We start from the raw sequence: 24,551 nt of genomic DNA on the forward strand, positions 1-24,551 counted from the left end.
AAACCATCGAAAAATGGGTTCAGCGTCTGGACTTCTGCAAGCGTGCCTGTGGTGGCCATGCAAAAGAAATCGACTTCCATACATAATGGCATCGAATGTACTTTTACAGGAATAAAGAATTTCATTGGTATCCCGAACCGGTTTTGTTTTATTAAAAAAAACAATGAAAAAATTGAAAAAAACCGTTACATTCAAGTATTCGATATACGACTTCTTCAGGAAATTTCTGTAAAAAATTCAATTCTCCATTATTTTCTATATTATAGTTTCAGTTTTATCGCTGGTTTCATTTTTTCCAACTTTTTTGTGTTACAATGACTTTACTTAAAATGTTCCCTTTAAACCCCCTGCAATCAAAAAAATAATCACACAAATAAATAATTGCTTCCAGATTCATGCATTTCTTTATTGTTTCCAAGGTAATTTGTATCGAACATTAAACGCTTTTTGAAGCCAGTTTTTTATTTAATTTTGTTTTCATTTTTTATTTTCAATAATTCAGGTCAATTCGATAAACTCTTTGACTTAGGCTAAGATGCAATTAAAAGCTAAAATTAGTCGGCAAAATCTCATGAGATGAGATGCAAAGTTATATTATATGGTATATTATATTTATATATATGTGTAAGTATATATATTTTACTCCATTCTTTGACTGGATTTAGTACATACTTGTGTACATATGTACCTTTATTGACCTTGTGACATTTCATTCCCGTTATAATATGTAATGCTTGTGTTTCAGTACTCGCTCGTGCGCGGGCGGTCGTCTCAATCGGCGACGTTTGTGCTATTTCATATTGCATTTTGGTTAACATTTGAGGTTAGTTCATGTGTCTACATACATACATAGGTATGTGTTCAATATATGTTTTAATTAAATGGCAACTTTGGACTAAATGCTTTGTGTTATCTTCAGTAAATCTATTGCTTGCTGTTTGCATATTTCTTAGAAACATTACTAGTGGAGTAAATTAAACTATTTTTTGTGAACTTTAACTGTTTAGTGGGACTAGTTATGCTTTGTTAACTTGTGGGTGTTTTATAGAGATTTCTATAAGGTTTAAATTATACGTAGAACTTCCTGTAGTAGTTCCCAGAGTTGTAGTTTTGTTTCAATTAATATTTTTTTTTTGTAAACAGTTGCTTAAAAACAGGAATTTCTACTAGATAACAGTAAAATATTTAATACACTAGGTGTAGTAGTTTTGAATTAATTAATTCTCCTTCTTTTCTTCGCAAACTAGTAACTACAAACTAATAAGCTTTCAGTAAGTGCTAGTTTGTGTTCAACAAGTTGTCGCTAATTCGAGAACATCGTATATTTTTTTAAAAATAAAGTTTTCATCCAACAATTAAGGTACAGAGAAGCGCTAGTATACATATATAGTATGTTATTAATTTTAATAAATTATGTAAATATGTATTTTCTTTAAATCTGTTTTTTCCTTTCTTTCATAAATATTTTATTGTTTCGACCAATTTGACTACTAGTTATTTTTTAAGTTCAACGGTACTTCACTTTCAACATTGTTCACTACATTTTTCTTTTCTTTATTATTATTATTTGTTTTCTTTTTTTTTGTTTTTTAATAATTCAATGGACTTTATGGTTATTGGCTTTGATAGGTTTGCGTTTGCACTATAAACTAATTGCATTTTTATGACTACGTATGTAATTGTTATTGTTTATGCAATATTATTCCCCCACACAAATGTTGTTGGCGCGCAGGCCACCAACAAATGGTTCTCGCATGTTGTCCTTGCGGTGGCTTAATTACTCCGCACGGCAAAGCAAGGAAGCAAATCGGAAGAGTCTCATCCAGCTGAAAAGTTTTGACTCGACGAAGTTCTCCTCCGCCTCGGAAGTGGTCATGCTGACACGCGAAGAGCTCGACGATTTGCTGGCGCGTTTGTGTTGCTTAACGGCTGGTGAACCCATCTTCATTGATTGGTTTTGTGTGCGTTGCTTTGGTTAAGTTCGCTGGAGAAGATCTGGAATTATGAAAAATACAAAGTTCAGTTAAAAAAATAAGGTATTGTGGGCGATAGAGATCCTTATTTTCAAAAAACATATTTCAAAGACTTGAAATGTGCTCCTGAGTATCATGATTGCATAAGTCTAAACGGCATTAGTAAACCAATGTAGATTCAATTTCCAAAACAGGTCCTACGGTACTGGAATTTATCCGGAGTTTAGCCGGCCAAGAACCGATATCTTCTTATTTGGGTAAGGACATTTTTTTAGTACCTACGGCCTAAGAGTTTTCAGTAATAATTGTTTGACGTGAGCAAGTTCTTTTAATTGGAACAAATTATTCAAAGAGAATCAAGAACGCGTTGACCACGTCAACATAAACTGATGATCCAAACGCCAATAAAATAAAGGCATTAGTGCTTGAGAATCAGCGATTAGCAGTCAGAGATCTTACTGGTATCGTTAGAATATCGGAAGGATCAGGATCGGAAAACCATTTTGAAATATCATTTGGACCTAAGAAAGGTGAAAGCACGATTGGTTACAAAAAAAGCGTCGCCTTAATGTCTGTGAAACAATGCTTTCCTACTAAAGGGATGCCATTAAACGTATTATTACCGGCAATGAGTCTTGGATCTAAGCTTACGACTCGGAAACAGACGATCAATCGGCCAAATATCGTTGCAAAGGTGAGCCGAGACCGAAAAAACCACGTCAAAGCTGGTCAAAAATCAAAGTTTTCTACTATTATCGAGGTGTGGTGCTCGCCCAAGTCCTTTAGACCAGCCAAACTGTCAAAAAGGAGTATTATCTAAGTATACTGCTGATATCGGACTACTATATCATAAAGCTGTCATAAAACTGATCAGTCAACCACGTTCCTGTAAAAAAAAAAAATTTAATAGAAAAAAAAACAAAACCCCTGAACATTAGAACAACATACGAAACAATTTAGAACTAGTCTACGCTCAACACCAATCGCCATCGCAGCTATATAGGGTTCAGTACGTATGTAAGTACATATGCTCAAGTATACACATTATAATACCCGCACTTTATTATAAATGCACTTGTTCTCGCGTGTGCACTTTCATTTCAATTGCACACTAATTGCCTCATTGACGTTATGACGGACGTGTCGCTATCACTCTAATGCATTGCAAGTGCAACGTCGGTGCAAAAGTACAGCAAATAAAACGAAAAAACTCATACGAATTCAAGTGCGATACCGAACGTCATTCCCGGTTGCTTGTCAGCTGATAATTTTGTTATTGTTTCCTTTTCGTACCGTTGTGCAGCTGCTAATACTAGTATTGCAATGAAATCCAAAACTAGGTCAGTGCTAAATGATAAAAAATAAAGTGAAAAAGGCGAAGATTTCTAAACAACAAACTCATAAGAGTGACCAAACATGTACATATGTATATCAGCAAATAAATTTGAAGTTGACAATTTGAATTTAAATGGAAATTCGACAATTGTAATTTAAATTCCCCGGGTAAATGATATTCCAAAAAAATTTGCTAAGTTGGTAAGACTGCGATCTGTCAATCAGTAGTGCGTTGCTATTTTTATAATGAATAAAAATATCGAACAAAGAATTTGTCTCAAATTTTGTATTCGTAACCAAATGTTGTGTACAAAGCCTTCAAAGACGATCGAGAGATCGTTAAAGACATGCCTCGTTCTGAACGACCTTCGACCCCTTCAACATATGAAACAAGTAAGGAAGGGCTAAGTTCGGGTGTCACCGAACATTTTATACTCTCGCATGATGAAGTGATAATCGAGATTTCATTATACGTCATTTAAATATTTTTCAAATACCGTATTTTTGTAAAGTTTTATTCCGCTATCATCATTGGTTCCTAATGTACTATATACTATACAGAGAAGGCATCAGATGGAATTCAAAATAGCGTTATATTGGAAGAAGGCGTGGTTGTGAACCGATTTCACCCATATTTCGTACATGTTATCAGGGTGTTAAGAAAATATTACATACCGAATTTAATTGAAATCGGTCTAGTAGTTCCTGATATATGGTTTTTGGTCCATAAGTGGGCGGCGCCACGCCCATTTTTAATTTTTAAAAAAAGCCTGGGTGCAGCTTCCTTCTGCAATTACTTCCGTAAAATTTAGTGTTTCTGACGTTTTTTGTTAGTCGGTTAACGCACTTTTAGTGATTTTCAACATAACCTTTGCATGGGATGTGGGCGTGGTTATTATCCGATTTCTTCCATTTTTGAACTGTATATGGAAATGCCTGAAGAAAACGACTCTGTAGAGTTTGGTTGACATAGCTATAGTAGTTTCCGAGATATGTACAAAAAACTTAGTAGGGGCGGGACCACGCCCATTTTTCCAAAAAAATTGCCAAATATGCCCCTCCCTAATGCGATCCTTTGTGCCAAATTTCACTTTAATATCTTTATTTATGGCTTAGTTATGACACTTTATAGGTTTTCGGTTTCCGCCATTTTGTGGGCGTGGCAGTGGACCGATTTTGCCCATCTTCGAACTTACCTTCTTATGGAGCCAAGGAATACGTGTACCAAGTTTCATCACGATATCTCAATTTTTACTCAAGTTACAGCTTTCACGGACGGACGGACAGACAGACATTCGGATTTCAACTCTACTCATCACCCTGATCACTTTGGTATATATAACCCTATATCTGACTCTTTTAGTTTTAGGACTTACAAACAACCGTTATGTGAACAAAACTATAATACTCTCCTTAGCAACATTGTTGCGAGAGTATAAAATACTTAAAAAGTGAACGATATGAAACTTGAAAATCGTCAGGCATGTATTAGAGAGATGGCAAGAGAACTCGACATCTCTCGCGAGTCCGTTCGAATGATTTTAGTGGATATTTTGGGTATGAAACGCATTCTTTCTCAAAACGTCCTGATAAAGCTGATTTTTTTCAAAAAGAGTAGCGTAAAAAGGTCTCTTTGAACATGCTTTATTGTGCGAATTCCGATCCCACATGCATGGAGAGCATTATAACTGCCGATGAGATATGGGTTCATGAGTTTGACATGCAAACAAGTCAACAATCATCGGAATGGAGGAAAACAAAACCACCCAAAACCAAAAAAAGCACGCCAAAGCTGCTCATAAATCAAGTTGATGCCCTTTTTTTGATATTCGCGGTTTGATGCATCATGAATTTGTTCCGAAAGGACAGACTCCCAATATAGAGTTCTATTTTAACGTATTGAGGTGTTTGCGAGAGATCATCTCTCGAAACCGGCAGAAATTGTGGAAGAAGAATTCATGGATTTTAAACGATGACAGTGCACCATCGAATCGAGGTACGACAGCAACAGAATCTAAGCCCAAAAATGCGTTGAATACCATCGATCAACCTCCATATGCACCAGATTTGGCTGCGAGTAATTATTTTTTGTTCCTCAAACTGAAATTTCCGCTCAGTGGAACCCGTTTTTAGTTGATCGAAGAGAGATCGAAGGCCATTCCATAAAGAGCTTACGAAAAGTATTTCGAGGACTGGAAAAATCGATGGCATAAGTGTATTACATTTGATGGGGACTACTTTAAAGGCGTTAAAATAAATATTAATGTAAAATTAAATATTTTGTATTTTATGTACAATTTTCGGATACTTTTATTGTCACAATGTATTTGGTATACTAGAAAGTAATGGATTCAGGTTTTTTTTAATTCAAAGCTTGGCCTTTTTTAGCGCGCTTGTTGGCTTAGCCCTTTAGACTCATACTGAACCCCAGGAGGTTTTTAAAAGTCTCAGCTGAGAGAGCAATTTCTTCAACTTCAATAATTAAAATTTCAATTTATTTTTAACTATATTATATACATACATATGTACATGTGTGCTGGTGCCCCAGTTCTTCTGTTCAAAAATCTGACAGCTGCATATTGTAGAGACAATTAAAATTCTATAAATTGTTGTATGTGCAGTATTGAAGAATCATTTGATATTCAACTGAAACAAATTAGATAAACTGATACCGATGACGAATTATTCTCGATAGATACACATTTGTATATATGTATGTACATATGTACATTGAAAAACATGCGACAAGTTCGGCATGAGTTGGCGTTGAATTGCAAAGCGACATGTGCCCAATAATTACTTTGAGTTTTTTATATTGAATGATCTTTCACTTTTGGCGGAACATGTGCTTTGAATACCATTACCCTCTATTCACGAAAGGCTACTAACCGTTTTCAAGCCCCTCGAGCTAGTCATATTTTCTGTACTAGTTATGTTAAAGTCAGTTCTAACATCTTACAGACGACCAATCTCCATGTACAAGGTCTGTCGCAAAAGAAACAGGACTGTTAAGAAAAACAACAAAAAATTAATATTTTTCAAAAGTTACATTTTTTTATTCAAAGTAGTTTCCTTGTGCTTCGATACAGCATTTCAAATGAGTGTTTAAGGTCATTTTTCGGAATGCTCTTGAGAATATCGGTCGTCGCCTTTTGGATAGCTGAAATGTCCTGAAACCAGTATCCTTTCATGGGCAAATGAAGTTTTCCAAATAGGTAAAAATCACAGGGTGCCAGATCAGGTGAGTAGGGTGAGTGATTAATGGTTGATATGGAGTTTTTTGTCAAAAAATCAGTGACAAGCGTCGACCGATGACACGGCGCATTATCGTGCACCAGGCGCCAGGACCCTGCCTCACGGTATTGTGGTCGAGCACGATGAATGCGTGACAAAAGACGCTTCATACCACCAAGGTAAAACACAGCATTAATCGTTTGGCCAGGTGGGACAAACTCTCGGTGTACAATACCCTCGGAATCGTAAAAACAAATCAGCATTGTCTTTACTTTTGACTTCTGAAGACGACCGACTTCTGATCGTCACAGAGGTCCTCACGACCTTCCTGGAATCGCTAAAACCACTCATGCACATTATTACGGGATAGGCACTGATCACCATAAACTTTTTTCATCATTTGAAATGTTTCAGTAAACGTTTTCCCAAGTTTAAAACAAAATTTAATATTTGCTCTTTGTTCAAAATGCATTTTACGACCGATGACCAAAAGCTGCTGTCACTTTTTGATCGATAACATCGCTTGTAGTTATCCAATTGTCTTAAAATTTTTACGAAATGTCAACAAGAGATGAAACTTTTTATTTCATATACCCACCAATAGTTGGCGCCACCAGAAACAGTTATATTTAAAAAGTTCTGTTTCTTTTGCGACAGACCTTGTATACCATAAAATTTATTACGTAAGACTTATTAATAGCTAATTGTAGCCTATCACTCTGCGAGATTTAAACCGTCGCTGAAAGGTTGATGGGCTTATATTATTAACCGAAAGTCTGACACCTGATCGCTTTAACCAAAAACTGAAAGATTTTTGGATTGGATCACACAAATATTCGACTAACTTTATAAGTTAGTTTATAAGCTTAGATGATGTCAGCTAGAGGATTTAAAGCTAAGTGCTATGAGAACATCGCTCATTTCATTTACTAATAATTTTTACATCATTTACATTTTGCATTGAAACAAGTCTTGAATTTCTGCATATTTCATATACAGTTTATATGTACATATGTATACATATGTATGTATATAATTATTAGTAAGTGCATTCAATATGTGCACAATTACGGGTTTTTATGTTGATTCTCTATTCATGTTTTCAATATAAAAACATTCATATTTGATATTTATTATTTTGATGGGTATACTGTACTTGGAGTTGCTTGATGATGTAAGCAATTCTATTTGACTTTACATACATACATATATACAGCGTGACTAGTTTACAATGAGAGCCAACCAAAAGTTGATTTTTCAAAATAGAAGGTTGCCATCTTTATAAATAATTGTAGGTCAACAAAAATGGTAAGAGAAAGGAATTATTATCAGATGAGTATTAAGTGAAAGAAAAAGCTAAACAGGACTGCATTTGAAATTATTTTGCAAAAGGATTGCCAGCATTTTATTCGAGTGAATTGCTTTAATAAATTATATACTTGTAGTAGCCAAAGAGTAAGGAAATTTTATTTTAATTAAAACAGTGCGGACAGACGGCATGACTCAGCTCATTCGCTAATCGTTTGTCAGATATACATATCGTATATTTTTATAGATAGTATACGACGTTTCCTTCCATGTGTCAGATTAGATTAGATAATTAAATTTGGGTTGCACCGCGATCTAAAGTTTATGTGCCATCTCCTAAGTCACAACGACTCACTTGGCCGCAGCATATTGATAAATTCTAATATACTGCTAGGTGCTATAGAGAATATATGATCCGGAGCATTGTAGAACCCCAGAGGTGATCAAAAGACTGATGCCACGAGCATACTAAAATTTCTCCAGCCTCCTGCATGGCAGTGAAGGCATAACATCAGGAGATGGTGAACCCGATTCTCCAATCGATGACGATAAAGCAGACGTTCTATTGACTTACCATGAAGAAGCCCGAATAGCAATTTACCCATATGAAGAACAACAAAACAGGGAGGACCGATGGATCACCGGTCAAGCTATACAAACCCGGCGGCGAAAGATTGATAATCGTAAGGAGCATGCATCAGCTTCTTTGTAGAATATGGTCGGACGAAAGCATGTCCGACGATTGGAATTTAAGTGTGATTTTCCCAATCCAATTTTCACAATATGCTCCAACTATAGTCGGATAAGCCTCCTCAACATCGCATTTAAGGTTCAGCCACCGTCAAACAACTGATTGAACCTTACTTTGACTTTAGGCTTGGAAAATCAACAACTGTCCAGATATTCACCATGCGTCAAATCTTGAAAAAGATCCGTGAAAAGAGAATCGGCACCCACCACCTCTTCGTCGATTTCAAAGCTGACATCACGAAAAGGTGCATTTATCTCCGCAAAACTAATACGGCTGTGTAAACTAACCTTGAGCAATACTAAAAGCTCCGTCAGGGTCGGAGAGGACCTCTCCGAGAAATTCGATACCAAAAGAGGTTTCAGACAAGGCGACTCCCTTTCGTGTGACTTCTTGTATCTACTCTTAGAGAAAATAATTCGAGCCGCAGAACTAAACAGAGCAGGTACCATCTTCTATAAGAAGGTACAGCTTCTGACGTATGCTGATGATATTGATATCATTGGCCTCAACAACCGCGCCGTTAGTTTTGCTTTCTCCAGACCGGATAAGGAAGCAAATGGGTCTGGTGGTGAACGAGAGCAAGACGAAATATCTCCAGTCATCAAACAAACAGTCGTCGCACCTGCGACAAGGCTCCCATGTCACTGTTGACAGTCATAACTTCGAAGTCGTAGATAATTTAGTCCATCTTGGAACCAACATTAACAGCAATAACAATGTCAGCCTCGAAATCCAACGCAGAATTACTCTTGCCAACAGGTGTTACTTCGGACTTAGTAGGTAATTGTGAAGTCCGCTCTCGACGAAGAAAAGCAAAACTCTATAAGTACTCATTATTCCCGTCCTACTATATGGTGCAGAGGCTTGGACGAAGACAACATCTGATGAGTCGACGTTACGAGTTTTCGAAAGAAAGGTTCTGCGGAAGATTTATGGTCTTTTACGCATTGGCAACGGCGATTATAGCATTCAATGGAACGATGAGCTGCATGAGATATACGACGACACTGACATAGTTCCGTAAATTAAGAGACAGCGGCTACGCTGGCTTGATCATGTCGTCTGAATGGTTGAAAACACTCAACCTCTGAAAGTATTCTACACAGTGCCCACCGAGGAAGTAGAGGAAGAGCTCCACTCCGTCGGAAAGACCAGGTGGAGAAGGAACTGACTTAGCTTGAAATCTCCAATTGGCGCCACATTGTAAAAAAGAAGAAACGGCTGACGCGCTGTTGTTAACTCGGCTATAACCGCATAAGCGGTGTCTAATCCAATTAAGAAGAGGAGGATACCTTGAAAACAGGGACCCCAGGACCTTTATCCTGCGCATACAGACTGCTGTGCAGTCAATTAGCAGGCGTTCTGGAGTTTCAGGCTCCATGTCGCAAGACGGGAAAACGCACAAAAAGCTAGGGCCATGTTATATATGTACATAAGTGTTTTTTAAGCTTGCAATAACTAGTGTAGAAGGCGACAAGTAGCTTGAGTTTGTCCCTTGTTCAAGAAAAATATCAAAAAAATGGAAACAAAAACATTTTTTGTTACAATCAAACTCATTTCCTACATGGTCATTACAAGTCTTCAATGTAACAATCTCTGTGGAGACCCTTAGAATATTATACTTGCGATTACGAGTGTAACCTAGAACAGCAGTGAACCGCATCGTGATTAACAGCACCAACAACAACTTGTATGCAATCCATACGAGTATCTGATATGCAGAAAGGTATAAATTACACCCACTTCACAGAGCGCAAAGCATTGCTGCAATTGTTGGTACACGAAAGATGCCGTTACATAAATTGGAACACACTTGCTTACGTACAAGATAAAAATAATATAACATGCCAGGTATGTATGGCTATGTATGACTCCAAATAGAGCAATCAGTTATGATTGTAGGCACAATGGCTACTAAAAATAGCTGAAACAATGGAGAATGTCCCACACTTTTTATTACCGCACTTAGATGAAGTAGCCGTGTGTGAAAGGAAGGGAACTTACAAGTGTAACTATACATACATATGTACATATATACCGACAGACATGCATCTGTAACTGATATTAGTACACAAATTTACAAAACTGGTTATTTCGTACTAAGATGTTTGGCATACACAATGAGATAGTGATTAAGAAAATAGAACCACGAAGGGTATTTGACATGTCTATAGGTTTTCGAATAAATTACATTTTTCTGGATTTTTAGCAGTTTGAGAAATATTCTTCATATGCCTACATGCATACATACATATACAAATATGATATTATGTGTATTACAAAGAAATCCATTATTTTTGTTGTTCGCTTTAGTAATCTGTAGTAAGTATGGGTGGGTTACGCTAGAAGGTGTTAGAAAGATAAGATTTCGTACTAAAAAAACCTCTCAGACAGTATTCCGTTCCCGTAAGGTTTTACTATGTGTTTGTTGGTATTAGAGGGAATGTCATCCACCATAAGCTGCTCTTTTACAGCCAAACTCTTAATTCAGACCTCTACTGTACACAGTTGGACCGCCACATCACTAGTGACTTGCCAGAACTACCAAGAGCTTGGTTGGCAGGTTACTATGTATACACCTTATAGTGTGGACCTGATACTAAGTGATTACTACTTGTTCCTAACTTTGACGAAGAATTTGGCTGATGAAAATTCGCTTCAAGAAAAGCTTGTGCAAATCGACAGTGCCATTTTATTTCCATAGGAAGAAGGGTTTCTATGATGTTGGCATTATGAAATGGTAACAAGTTATCGAACAAAAAAGTGTATATATTACATGAATCGAATCACTCTAACTATGCTGTACAAAACCTTCAAACTTATATATACATACATACATATTTTTTTAAGGCATGACTTCTATCATTGGGTCTAATTGGTCAGTGATACTGACTGGTTTGTCACCAAAGACTATTGACTTGACGTAACAGCAGATAAAGTGGCCGTACGAGACCGATTTCCATGACCTAACTAGACGCTGACGTTGAGCAACCCCAAAGGCTCCGTCAGGATCAGCAAGAACCTCCCCGAGACAGCATCAACACCAACAACAATGCGCATTGGCAACGGCGAGTACCGCAATTGATGGAACAAAGAGCTGTACGAGATATAAGACGCCATTGACATAGTTCAGCGAATTAAGAGACAGCGACTACGCTGACCAGGTCATGTCGTCCGAATGGATGAAAACGCTTCAGTTTTGAAGGTTACGGATTCAGTACCCGCCGGTGGAAACAGAGAAAGATGAAGATGAAAGATCAGGAGGAGAAGGATCTGGCTACACTTGGTATCTCGTATTGGCGCCAAGCAACGAAAAGAAGAAATGACTGGTTCGCTGTTGTTAACTCGTCGTATAACCGCGTACATACTATCTACGCCAATAAAAAACAAAAAAAAATGGAAATTGACAAATCAATTTTTCGATAAGACACGGTCTCCCTAGCTCGACTCCATTAAGGGGGTATTCTGGTCTAGACGCAAGAATGTTAGGCATTTTTTAAAGTAAGATAAAAAAAATTAAAAACATTTTTACTATCCATTTTTTATATGTTTTTAAAAGAAATTTTAATAATTAAAAAAAAATATTTTATATAAAAAGATAATTGCCGGTGCAGTGGGGGCTTCAAAAAAAAACAGTGCGTCCTGGTTGACGTGATTTTAACCCTTGTAGAGATCTAAAACACAAAAAAACAAGAAGATTCTTCATTAGTAAGGATGTCGTTATCGGGTTGACCATTTCAAAAAAAAAAAAAAAAAAAATGGCGTCTACTTGAAAAAAAAATTTGTTTTGACCCGATTTTTTCGACCTTTTCGAATTTTTTAAAAATACTTCAAATCAAAATTTTTGGAAATCCAAGGCAGGCACAATATAGCATTGTATAAAGAAGATATGTACCAAATTTCAAAGGAATCGGTTCTGTAGAACTTGAGATATCATGTGAACCACTTCAAAAAAAGTAGTTTCGAGAAAAACGCGTTTAAAGTTTAGGAGACAATTCTAGTGAATACGGACTGCACGTCACAAAATCAACTGAATCTCCGAAAATAAGTAGAATTTTGAAAAATCCTTCCAAGGTCATATTTTTGAAAGTCTAAACTTTCAAAATATGCAAAAAAAATCGATTTTTTCAAAATCCTAGACCAGAATATCCCTTAACCCCTCGTTTATACACCGAATAGTGAAGTTTTGGTTAAATTAAATATAACATATATAACTTTCAAACACCTGTATATAATTTGATTCCTGGTTTGACCGCAATCCCTCTAGGAAATTCTTCATATTTAGAGCAAAATAATTTAGAACTCCTCCAAATAAAGTAGTTTGTTAACTTTTCACTTATCTACCGTTGACATTTTGAAATTATTCATACTTTAAATCCAAAAACCAATACCCAGAGAGAAGTATCACTGTATTGGATTTCACACAGCAATGAAGAACCTGGCACCCCACCGAGGCATTGGGCTTAGTTAGATATGCATTTCATTAAACATTTAATAAATTACCAACCAACGACATTTTAATCAAGACCTCCTTCGCTTCTAAGTATATACATATACATACATATGTAGTATGTTTCAACAGTATCAAAGGTTTTTATGTTGTAATCGGACATGTTAGCCGAAAAGTTGTTTACATTTAAGGCAAACTAATGATACGAAGCGCTTAAATATTGTTTAGATATGGATGTTTGTTTACGCTCATTCACATGCATGCATCTTTAAGTTAGATAAATACGTACATACATATGTAGTATGTATGAAAATGAGTAGGTGGATATGGAAATTCATGCAGGCAGGTGATAATTTGGTGCTGGAAGTGGCTACAACTGCAGTTTCACAAGCGTAAACAGAAACACGTTTGAACAGTCTACAGCAAATATTGTTAGTGACTTCATAAGACAACTACTTCTACTTCAATCGCTTTGAAGCTTTCTAAAAGTAAGCAAGTAGTACATGAGTAAAACATCAGGTAGCTCTTGGATGAGTCTTAGCTGTATGAGACTTCGTTTGTGGAAAAGTTTATTTCCACCTGAAATGTTAAGGAATATTAGAGAAATATACAAATGGTCCTTTAAGACACTTGCATTCGAAGAATGGGTGGAGTTCTAATGCTATTATAAGCGGAAGGCAACAAATTAAAATTGAGCTGTTCCGAAAATTCTCAAGTAAATTCATAACGATCAACCAATTCTCCAAACCAAGGGTGATCCAAGTAGAGGTACTTTTTTCAATCCTTTTGGAAAGTCTTACGCCTGAACAACGTTTATAAGTCGTATAACTTTATTATGAAAATTCACGTGCTGTAAAGAATGTGTTTCGCGCGATTTGTGAGCAAGCTCTGAAGCCGCTCGGCCTTCCCAGGCGACATCGCTTCGCTGTATGTGCTTTTAAAAAGTTCCAAGAAGATCCGACGTTTTTGAGCCAAATTTTGTCAGCGATGAGGCTCATTTTCGGCTTAATGGGTATGTAAACAAGCAGAATTGCCGAATTTGAGCTGCTATTTTATCCAGAAAAAACAACGATTTGGTGTGCTTTGTGGGCCGGTGAAATCGTCGGTCCATATTTCTTCAAAAATGGTGCCTTGAGAACCAAACTCTCAATGGCAACCCTTATCACACGTTCCCACGACAGTCGGGTCTACGTCCCCGGAACGGACCTCGATTTTGTATCCGGTCAAGAACTGTCAACTCGGCAGAATTCTACCGATACAACAACAACAACAGCGCCATGATAACCGACTGTTTCATACCTGAAATTAAACTCGTGATCTCGGCGACATTTCGTTTAAAAAAGATGGCGCCACTTCCAGCACATCGCATCAATCAAGGGATTTATTAAGATAACACTTCGGCGAGAAGATAATTTCAAGCTTTGTCCGGTCGATTAGCCATCAAAATCGTGTGATTACCAGTTACCAGTCGAAATGCTCGGAGAAGTCATCGAAAATTGTATTCAACGGATGAACCATATGAGACGTATCCGCGGCTAAGATTTGAAAGAGATAATCTCCAAAAAATAATTGCCAAATGATGTTCTTTCGAATGATAACACATTCTTTTTTTTTTTTTAAAGTAGGGAACCACGGAATGAATCATCCTTTATATACCACATTGAGATCCGTGTGTACTTGAAAATAATAGTAAATATGATGCTGATATACATATTTTCTTAAAAACTTTACAAGAGAACAATGTTCCATTATTCTGAATGCCCTATCGCGCTTCAAATATGGCCACGATAAAAAAGAGATAGTATAACCTTTTTTCAAAAGTAGAGATATAACTTAGAATACTATTTTTTGGTTCGAACTTTTGCATAGCATTAGTCTCTCTTGCCTTTAATGTGCTACCACTCAAGAAACATTGTAGATTTATGTTCAGGGGCGGATCCAGAGTAGAATATTAGGGGGAGAAACTATATAATTTCATACTTGCAACTCAAAGACCTTTTCTTTGCGGAGTATTACTTATAAAGGAAATAATGTATAAATTTTTGAACCGACCCTTTTTATGTTATAAAGTTTTCTGCAAATTACATTTTTCCATCGAGAACTCATTTCTGTTAAAACAATTAGATGCCATGTAGTATATATGTACATATGTATGTCTTTCAGTCCATGTTATCATATTTTTTTTTTTTTTGTTAAAAAAAAGTTTATTATAGTAGGTTTGTCTCAAGTCTCAATCCAAACTACACTAGTCCTCCACTAATCTGTAAACCATTAAATTTAGTGCTGGGTGTTAATGTTTTGTGTGGGTTTTCGTGATTGTCACAACAGGTGGAAATTACAAAGTGTATTTCGTATTATAAAGTAAATTTCGTAAAACTCTCAACTAAGTAAAGTATCAGGTTTTCATGTTGACAAATTTCTATTGTGTTTGTTCTGGTTTACGAAATATCCAGCGGTATGTATTTTCATTTTGAACTACCCGCTGTCTTCACGAAATGTTGCGCCGACATTAACAGCTGTCACGTTTTAACATATTTCGACGCATTCATTATGAGAGTGAAGTGAGCAGCAGCGCTGTCGAAAATGCTCACTGGAAACATTTAATATATCATATACTTTACTTTAATATTAAAGTTAACATGCTGCTGCAGCAAAACAAGCAAAATTGCCACATTTGAGACGAAGAACAACCTGAAGAGATTTAAGAGCTGCCATTCCATCCAGAAAACACAACGGTTTGGTGTGGTTTGTGCGCCGGTGAAATCATCGCTCTATATATCTTCAGAAATGGTAAGGTTTGACAAGTTACAGCAGGTTGAATAACGGTACCGCCAGCTACCTGCACTGAGTGTACAAAACTTGAATCGATTTTCCCAAATATGTCATTTTTAAAGTCGGTGACCAGCCTACAGAAAAAACTACTGCATCGATCGTTTTGAAATTTTGTACAAATATTCTACATATCGTCCCCTCAATATAACAATAGCGTATGTGCTCATACGCCATTATTTTTTTATTGCATATTTAGAATCTCCATCATTGATTCTATGTCTGGTAAAAATTTCGTCAAATTCTACTTCCACAAAGTGGGTCAAAATGTCATTGGAAAAAATGGTGCATAATTTCATGTTTACAGAAATTTCCTTCAATAAGAAAATTACAAAAACTTTAAACTCGATTTTCTCAAAACCCAAAAAAGCTTCCGATCTGATCGTTTTGAAATTTTGTACAAATATTCTACATATTATATAGCTCTCGAATGACGTCGAGTTTTTCTAAAAATTTTAATTTCTAAGAATTTTACAATAACAAATAAGTCGATTTTTTCGTCTAAAATCGTCATTTTGGCTTGAAAATGGTACCAAAATTTGAAAAAAGGTCTTTTTTCGACGAAACAAACCTTACCCCTCCTTAGGGAGTTAAGGGTAGTCTGAGGCACGAAAAAATGAGATTTTTCAGAATTTTTTTTTGCTATTAAATCGTGTTATTTTACAAAAGTAGTAATATGGCATTATTATAGAATGTGTTGGCTTGAAGTCACGAAAATTTCAAAAAAAAATTTAATTTCCAAAGTTATAGTTGTTTGTGTTGACCCTGTTCCAAAAAAAGGTACTTGCGGTGACAACCATAAGTCCTTGGAGATTCATCTAAAATCAATCGGACAAAAAAAATTAGTTTTATAAATAGATACACTCGGGCTTGATTGAAGGATTTTCTCCTCAGGAAATTTTTTTCTAAATTGGTCTTAAAAAATCGAAATTTTCGAAAAAATTAAAACTCTTCGATCAGGCCCTAGATTATTATGTATTCTAAAAGCTGTATAAATTTCATTAAAATCTACTGAGTGGTTTTCGAGTTACAGTTGTTACCGATTCAAAAAACAAAGTTTTGAGAAAAACGCGTTTAAAGTTTCACACTAGCGCTTTGAAGTGCCCGAGCTCGCTTTGTTATTTGTCGAATAACTCAAAAACTAATTATCGGATCAACGTGAAATTTTCAGAGAATATTTTTAAGATATTACACTTAACGAAAATGCAAACAAAAAATACTTTTTTGAAAATTCTAACTACCCCTAACCTCTTAAAGCATCTGTAGTAATTATCATTAAGTATTTAAAAATATTTACATATGTACATACATAGCGTATACAGTAGCTTCTGATAACGATGGCAAATATTATTGACGAGATTGTAAAATTTGTATTTATAAGCATTTGTTTATACATATGTATATATAGTATGATGTAAATTCAGTTGCAAAGTGTAAATGGTATTAGTTATAAAACAATTACATACACATATCTGTACATTTATACATACATACATATGTACAAGTAAATATATAAGTATAGTTTATATAGTATAGCGTAATTGTAAATAGCTTGCTGACGAAATACTTGTTTGAGACACAGTCCAAAATACGAAATGCTCGGAAAAACCAAACGAATGTATGTATGTATGTGTATTATTGTAAATGTACACAGAAAACAATGTTACAAATTAAATAGCTTGTCAACGTACAAAATGCACACTTATTTAGTGGTTTGTAAGTTTGTTTAGTTGTCGTCAGTATTTTTCGTTCGTGTGGTTTCTTTTATTGTTGTTGCCGCGAAGAAAAATAAGTTTTTCTGTTATGACCTAAAATAAAAGCGCTTTACAGGCAATATGTATATTCATATATACATATACATATACATACATACATATATAAATATATGTTACATTTGTATATCTCTCCATGTATATTCCAGTATATAATTAAGCATATTATGCCCTTCACGCTTCGTAAGCGAGCTTAAACTTGATTGTGCATGGCTTACATACCTAAATACATAATGAAATATACATACATTCGTACACACTTTATATGTATGTAAGTAGGTGTGTAGGTAACTATGAGCTCACACTGCATACATACATACATACATACATTTGTATTACATATCAGCTTAAGAATTTGTTTAAATGTAAATATTTAATCAATTTTTGAATCTTTATAATTTTCATAACAAACGTGTTTGTGGCATTAAAAATTAACTTGTACGTTTTCCAACGCGGAACGCTCAGCCCTTAATTACCTATAATTTTATACCGGAAACGCGTTTAGATACATTAAAGTTATACGAAAGTTTGCTATTAAATTTTTTTAAGGATCTTTTACTTAATTTCTGGTTAGTAACCGTTTGTCAGTTTAATTCTAGTTAACTTAGACAAAATTTCTTCTTTCGGTAACGTTAACCAGAACTGAACCAAAACTCCTTCTTTCGTTAACGTTAAGCAGAACCTAACTGAGAGAACTTAACCAGACATACTTATTTTTCTCAATGTCTGCTAAATTTTATTTAAAGACATTTTTTTTCAAAAATGCTTTTTCAAAAAAATATGCCACAGTTAGCACACCTATCCAATAAAGAAAAATATACATAATATGTCATTTCTATGATTTTATATGTTTCTCTAAAATGTAATGGAGATTACGAGACTTTCGTCCGGTTACAATTTTTATCTGACTTTGACAGAGAACGCTCGAAATACTGTAGCATATACAATACATAGCTGTCATGCAAATTTCATCAACAAAATCGACGAGTCCTTTTTTTACGAGATATCTTCACGAAATTTGGCTTAGATTATAGTTTAAGGCAAGCGGTATAATCTCCAACACCTTAGACAATAATCATAGCTGTCATACAAACTGACATGATATAGCATGATATAGCGAACGCAACCTTTGAAACATATGGTTCATGAGTCGTTACTTTTAAATTTCGGTGGTTTATCTTAAATTTCTGATTAGAATATTTCTATATACATAACTGTGATAGACCAAGCGGTTAGCTTTTGTCTCTACTTAATATTTATTTACGAAGTCACAAGACTCAGATCAGCTCTCTTGATTATTTATGGAAAAATTCTTTTGAAAAATTCAAAAAAAATTTTAAAAAAATTCAACAGTAAAAGGCTAAAAACTTCGCAACTCGCCTTAAGTCGCGAAGAAAAATCTTTGAATTTTGGTTAGAATTATACTGAGCAAAACACAGATGCCAAGTCAGAAAAATTAGCCTTAAGCTTTATGTGGTCAACACTTCATGCTCCATATACCAATATGCCTTACCACCTAATAATATAGATCTGTCAATTTCATGGATGTGATGATATTATATGAAAGCAATAACCCTTCCAACATTTGTATACCATGGTAGATAATTTTTGAAACCAAAGTGTATTTAAAAACAAATTGATACTTTGATCTGAGATTTTTTGATTAAAAATTTGATTTTTTATATTAGGTAAATATTAAGAGAAAAAAATATTTTAAACTGAAACAAAACACAGTGTGTTTTTTAATGAACCATATCATCGATTAGTTAATACATACATATATCAAAATATTAACTAAATTGTCATAACACTATCGAATATTCCAATTACACAAAAGATAGCAAATATGTATGTACATACATAAGTTTATTATGTACACTATGTGCTATAATCTCTAGTACTAGACATAATACCAAAATTATTATTTATGAACTCTGAATAAATATGGAATAACTGCTTGGAAATTAGTATTTTCCATAGAATATGCTGGTTTTCACCTATTTATGTATATATAGTACATATGTATATGCTTTTATATGGTATACATTGGGAAAAAAGAACAAGGAAATTGTAATTAAAATCCCCTGGTAAATGATACTGTCCTTAATTACTATACCAAATATGAGCGCGATCTGTCACCAGTTTCTTTACAACAGCTGCTTAAGTCGGTACACCTCAGTAGTGCGTTGCGATTTGTACAATTAAAAAAAATATGGAACAAGAAGTTTGTCTTAAATTTTGTATTTTTAACCAAATTTATTGTGCGGAATCGTTGAGAATGTTAGAAAAGGCTTGTGAGATTCAGTTTTCTCAAAAACACATGCCTACGAGTAGTACAAAGATGGTCGAGAGATCGTTGACGACATGCCTCGTTCTGAACGACATTCGACCGCATCAACTGAAAATAAATGGTGCTTGGTGGCAAGTGTAACAAAGCTGGCAAGAGTGCTCGACATCTCTCGCGAGTCCGTTCGAATGATTTTGGTGGATATTTTGGGTATGAAACGCGTTCTTGCTCTACACGTCCCGAAAAAACTGATTGTTTTTCAAAAAGAGCACGCACATGTCATCGAATTTAAAACCAAAAACGCAATGAATACTATCAGTCAATCACCGTACTCACCATATTTGGTTACGTGTGATTTTGTCTTGTTCCCCAAACTAAAGTTGCCGATCCGTGGAAACCGTTTTCATTCGATCGAAGAGATAAAACAAAATTCAAAATTTTGGATTAGTTTTAAAGCGACAAAATAAATTTTGATGCATAATTAAATATTTTGCGTTTTATTTACAATTTCCGGGTGCTTTTTTGTCACAATGTATATTTGATAACAGTTCTGCTCGCTAAACATATTGACGCTCGCCCCACACGAGACTTATCAATGATATCGATTTTTACTGTTAATGCATTCGCTAAATATAGGTAATGCGGCTGTCAGAACCAATTGTTAAGTATGTCAAATAGAAATAGAACGTTATGTTGAGGCGTTTTATCATTTGCACTACATGTATAATTATGAGGGCGAAAAATAACTGGTTTTATGGGAGTAATTAAGAATTGAGAAAGAACTAGCGTAAGCTTCGTAGTTGTCAAAATTATCTAGCCCTTCATTTAAAAAACGCATATTTTATACTTATATGTACATACATATGCACACACTACTTGTGGTATGTATTATATAGGTCATGCACATACATGCATATGTACATATGTAGGTATGTAAATATACACATATTTACTACTCGCAAGAAAAAAATTATTTATGGTCTGTTGGTTTCTTTATATGAGAGCCTTATATTTTAATTAAATAATTAATAAATAGTCAAAATTCCTTCATATATTCTGGATTTATTATTTTTGAGTTTATTTTTTTTTTGTCGTGAAATAATATTTTCATTGGGAGTAAAAATAAATATTTTGTTGTTTATACTTATGACTTTATCTATGTAATATTCTAATAAAATATAAAAAATATATTTAAATTGCATTTAAAAAAAATTAGCCTTATTTATTTATATAAATATATATTTTTTATATATTAAAAAGGTTTTCTATCTTAAATACAATGTATTGAAATGCGTTCTCATCAAAAATTTGCATAAAGGACTTTAATAGTTTTGCTTCGTCATACTAAATATACAAACATTTATACATATACATATATATTTAAGTATATGTATATAATATATAGGTACGTACGTATTTCCTTGTATTATATATTATATAAAGCTTTTGTTGTACAAAAACCATTGCCTTGGATTCCAGGCAGACACTGGTGTTTTTCGTGACTTAAACACCGACTTTCACACAGCAGATTACGTAAGTAAAAGGTTTATACATACATATGTACATACATATGTATGCAGGTTTATACATACATTCATATATACATATGTATGCAAGTTTATGAAAGTACATACATAGGTCAGTATATGTGCTTTAATATTTTTGTTGTTACATTTACACGTGCTTCCTAAGCAAATTGCTAAAAAAGCAACAAAACGCTGAATACTGAGAACGCACCACATGACCCCGTGATAGCCACTTTTTATTATACGTTATAAAAGTAGGTACATATGTATATAAACAACGCCAGTGAAGCGCACATATAGCAGAATTATGTACATATATACAGACAGAGTTTCACGTGAAAGCTTCAACAATAGAACCTACTTGTGCAATGAGGGGTCATTCTTCTACGAGTACTTCCCAAAACACTAATACTTTTTTTTAATTATTTGACTTTTTATGCCAATTATTATAAATATATAACCAATAATAACGTATACATATGTATATGTATGTTTATATGGTCTATACCTCTAACCACTAACTACAAACTTTATATTATAGTTAGAGAAGACGCTCTAAACCGCAGTTAGTCGAGTCCAAGAAAACTAAAAATTTCAACCAAAGTCTAAAACATCTTTCAATCGCTTATTTAGTTGTATCACAATTAGTTGTACTGTTATGTGCTGCATTCAGGCATCTAATTTAGGCAGACGCAAGCTAGAATAGAGCACAGATCACATAGTCCTTGAAAGCAATTACGATATACGACCGCATAAATACCTATAATTTACACACTGCGGCGCTTTGACTCATTTATTATCTCTTCCAAGCTGCTGCACATAAATCAAATTTACTGTCGTATGTATGTATGTAAATATGTATAAGTATATGTGGAGCCAGTGTGAACAGCGCGCAAGTTTGCACAATTGGGGCACTATTTCAAATCCCTATTTTCAAATGTCCTTCACAACGTCAATGTTATCAGCACTTCACCAGTACATGCACAACTACATGCATTTTTTAACGGTATATAATATAACTGACGGCACACGGTATACTGTGGCATAGCGCTGTATACATATGTATGTATATACTTTCCCAACTTTAAATTAAATTTTTAGCTAATTTTTACTCAACTTCAAGAGAAAAATCTATTTTATTTAAAAAAACTTTAGAGATTAGACCAAACCAGCAACTTACTAGCAGTTAAAGCGTGCGTAGACGTATCCTTTGATGTATACAGCGACTGCAATTTATTTTAGTATTACTTATGTATATAATTATTACCGTTATTCTACGCGTTGTTATAATATCAATTAATTGATTTTTTTGCTTTTATTTGCACGAACCTGCCACAATTAAGCACTCAATGCAAAATTTACAATTACAGTAAAAACACACCACAGACGACCAGAGAAAATTTGAAGGCGAATTTCGTAGCGCGCTAACAAACAACCATCACAAACTGCGTCAGCTGACTGAATGAAATGATGGCGATAACAAAAGCCCCACGAATTTGCAGCCGTTTGCGGTGACTCTCAGCACACGAGCAACGTGAGCAACGTATGTAGTTGCTGCAACCAAAAAGGCCAACAACAAATAGGCAATGCGCTAAGAAAGGCAATTGTGGTGGCAGCAACAAAACATTGGTGTAAGTATATATGTACATATGTATGGGTATTTGTGTCTCAACAAATCTGATACTTTCTGGTTCTAAGTTGGAGCGCTCATTCAAAAGTCTAGGGCAGTAGTTGCAACGGCAAAAGCATCACTACAAAGCGCACAAATATACTTAGTATATGCCAACATATGTATCTACATACAGGTAAATATGTACCGTAAGTGAGTCTTAGCAGCAGCAGCAAAATTGACTATTTGCCCTCATTCAACTCCAAGGTAGACTATGAATTTTGAGCGCTCTCTTCTTGCTGCTGTTTATTGTTAGTTTCGCTCTCAGCATTTAGCAGTATAGTTTTGTGCTCTGCGTCTTTGAAGCTCTTAGCAGCTGTGGACTCTCTGTTGACATTCGTATTACATTGCCCAATCGTCCCACTCAATCATAAGCTCGTGCATGCATAAAGGTATATGCATATGTATATACATAAATATATACTATACATAAATATGAATTGGTATATGCATTTTTATATACTCGTATCCACTTATAAGTAGCTTTCATTCATTAGGGTTTGAAGATAACTGCATTTTACCGTGGGTAGTGCAAGCAGATGTATAAAGGTACATAAAGACATACATATGTATGTATGCATATTGGTACAAGTGCATAAATATATAATATAAAAATATTGCATGCATATATGTACATTGTACATATACACAATATATGATAAGTTAACCTTCTCTAGAGAGCAGAAATTTGAAAATTAGCGAGTTGCAGTTAACAAATCAAGAAAAATACGGTAATTGGAAACCATAAAACTTTTTGATACCAACCAGAAAAATATAATTTCAAAATTTTTAAAGCGAAAAAAAATATGTTATAATGATAATTATAATTTTCTTTTTATTTTAAAGGGTGATCCATTTCAAGATTCCTTACTTTTTTAAAGAAAAAAAACAGAAACTTAAAATTTAATGGGGAATGTTTATTATCATTCGAAAGCACATTCTTTAGCATTTATTTTTTGAAGCTTATCTCTTTCAAATGTTGGCCGCGACCACGCCTTAGATGGTCCGTCCGTTAAGTCCGATTTGCTATGACTTATTTGAGCATTTCGACTGGTAACAGGCGTGATGCTCTGCTCCAAGGCCTGAATCGACCTACCAACCATGCCAAACCGTTGTTTTTTCTGGATGAAATGGCAGCTTTCGAATCTCTTCAGGTTGCTCTTCACAGCGTGTGATCTCTACTTGAAAAAAGTTCTTCTTCTTCTTTGCTGGCGTAGACACTGCTTACGCGATTAACAACAGCGCGCCAGTCGTTTCTTCTTTTCGCAACGTGGGGCTAATTGGAGATTCCTAGCGAAGCCAGGTCCTTCTCCACCTGGTCTTTCCAAAGGAGTGGAGATCTTCCTCTTCCTCTGCTCCCCCGGCGGGTACTGCGTCGAATACTTTCGGAGCTTGAGTGTTTTCGTCCATACGTACG

General features: G+C 34.9%; 1 protein-coding gene across 1 annotated transcript; it reads right to left on the minus strand.

Annotated features, from left to right (window-relative positions):
* Positions 1–378: 378 nt before the first annotated feature.
* On the minus strand, positions 379–22,972 carry LOC120767792. Its single transcript, XM_040094056.1, has 2 exons — positions 22,646–22,972; positions 379–1,995 (listed from the first exon to the last, which is right to left on the minus strand). Exon 2 carries the CDS (start codon positions 1,946–1,948, stop codon positions 1,778–1,780), a length of 171 nt encoding a protein of 56 aa, XP_039949990.1. The 5' UTR covers positions 1,949–1,995; positions 22,646–22,972; the 3' UTR covers positions 379–1,777.
* Between the last annotated feature and the right edge of the window lie 1,579 nt (positions 22,973–24,551).

Source organism: Bactrocera tryoni, chromosome 2 (genome assembly GCF_016617805.1).
Source record: "Bactrocera tryoni isolate S06 chromosome 2, CSIRO_BtryS06_freeze2, whole genome shotgun sequence".
Classification (NCBI taxonomy): Eukaryota; Metazoa; Arthropoda; class Insecta; order Diptera; family Tephritidae; genus Bactrocera; species Bactrocera tryoni.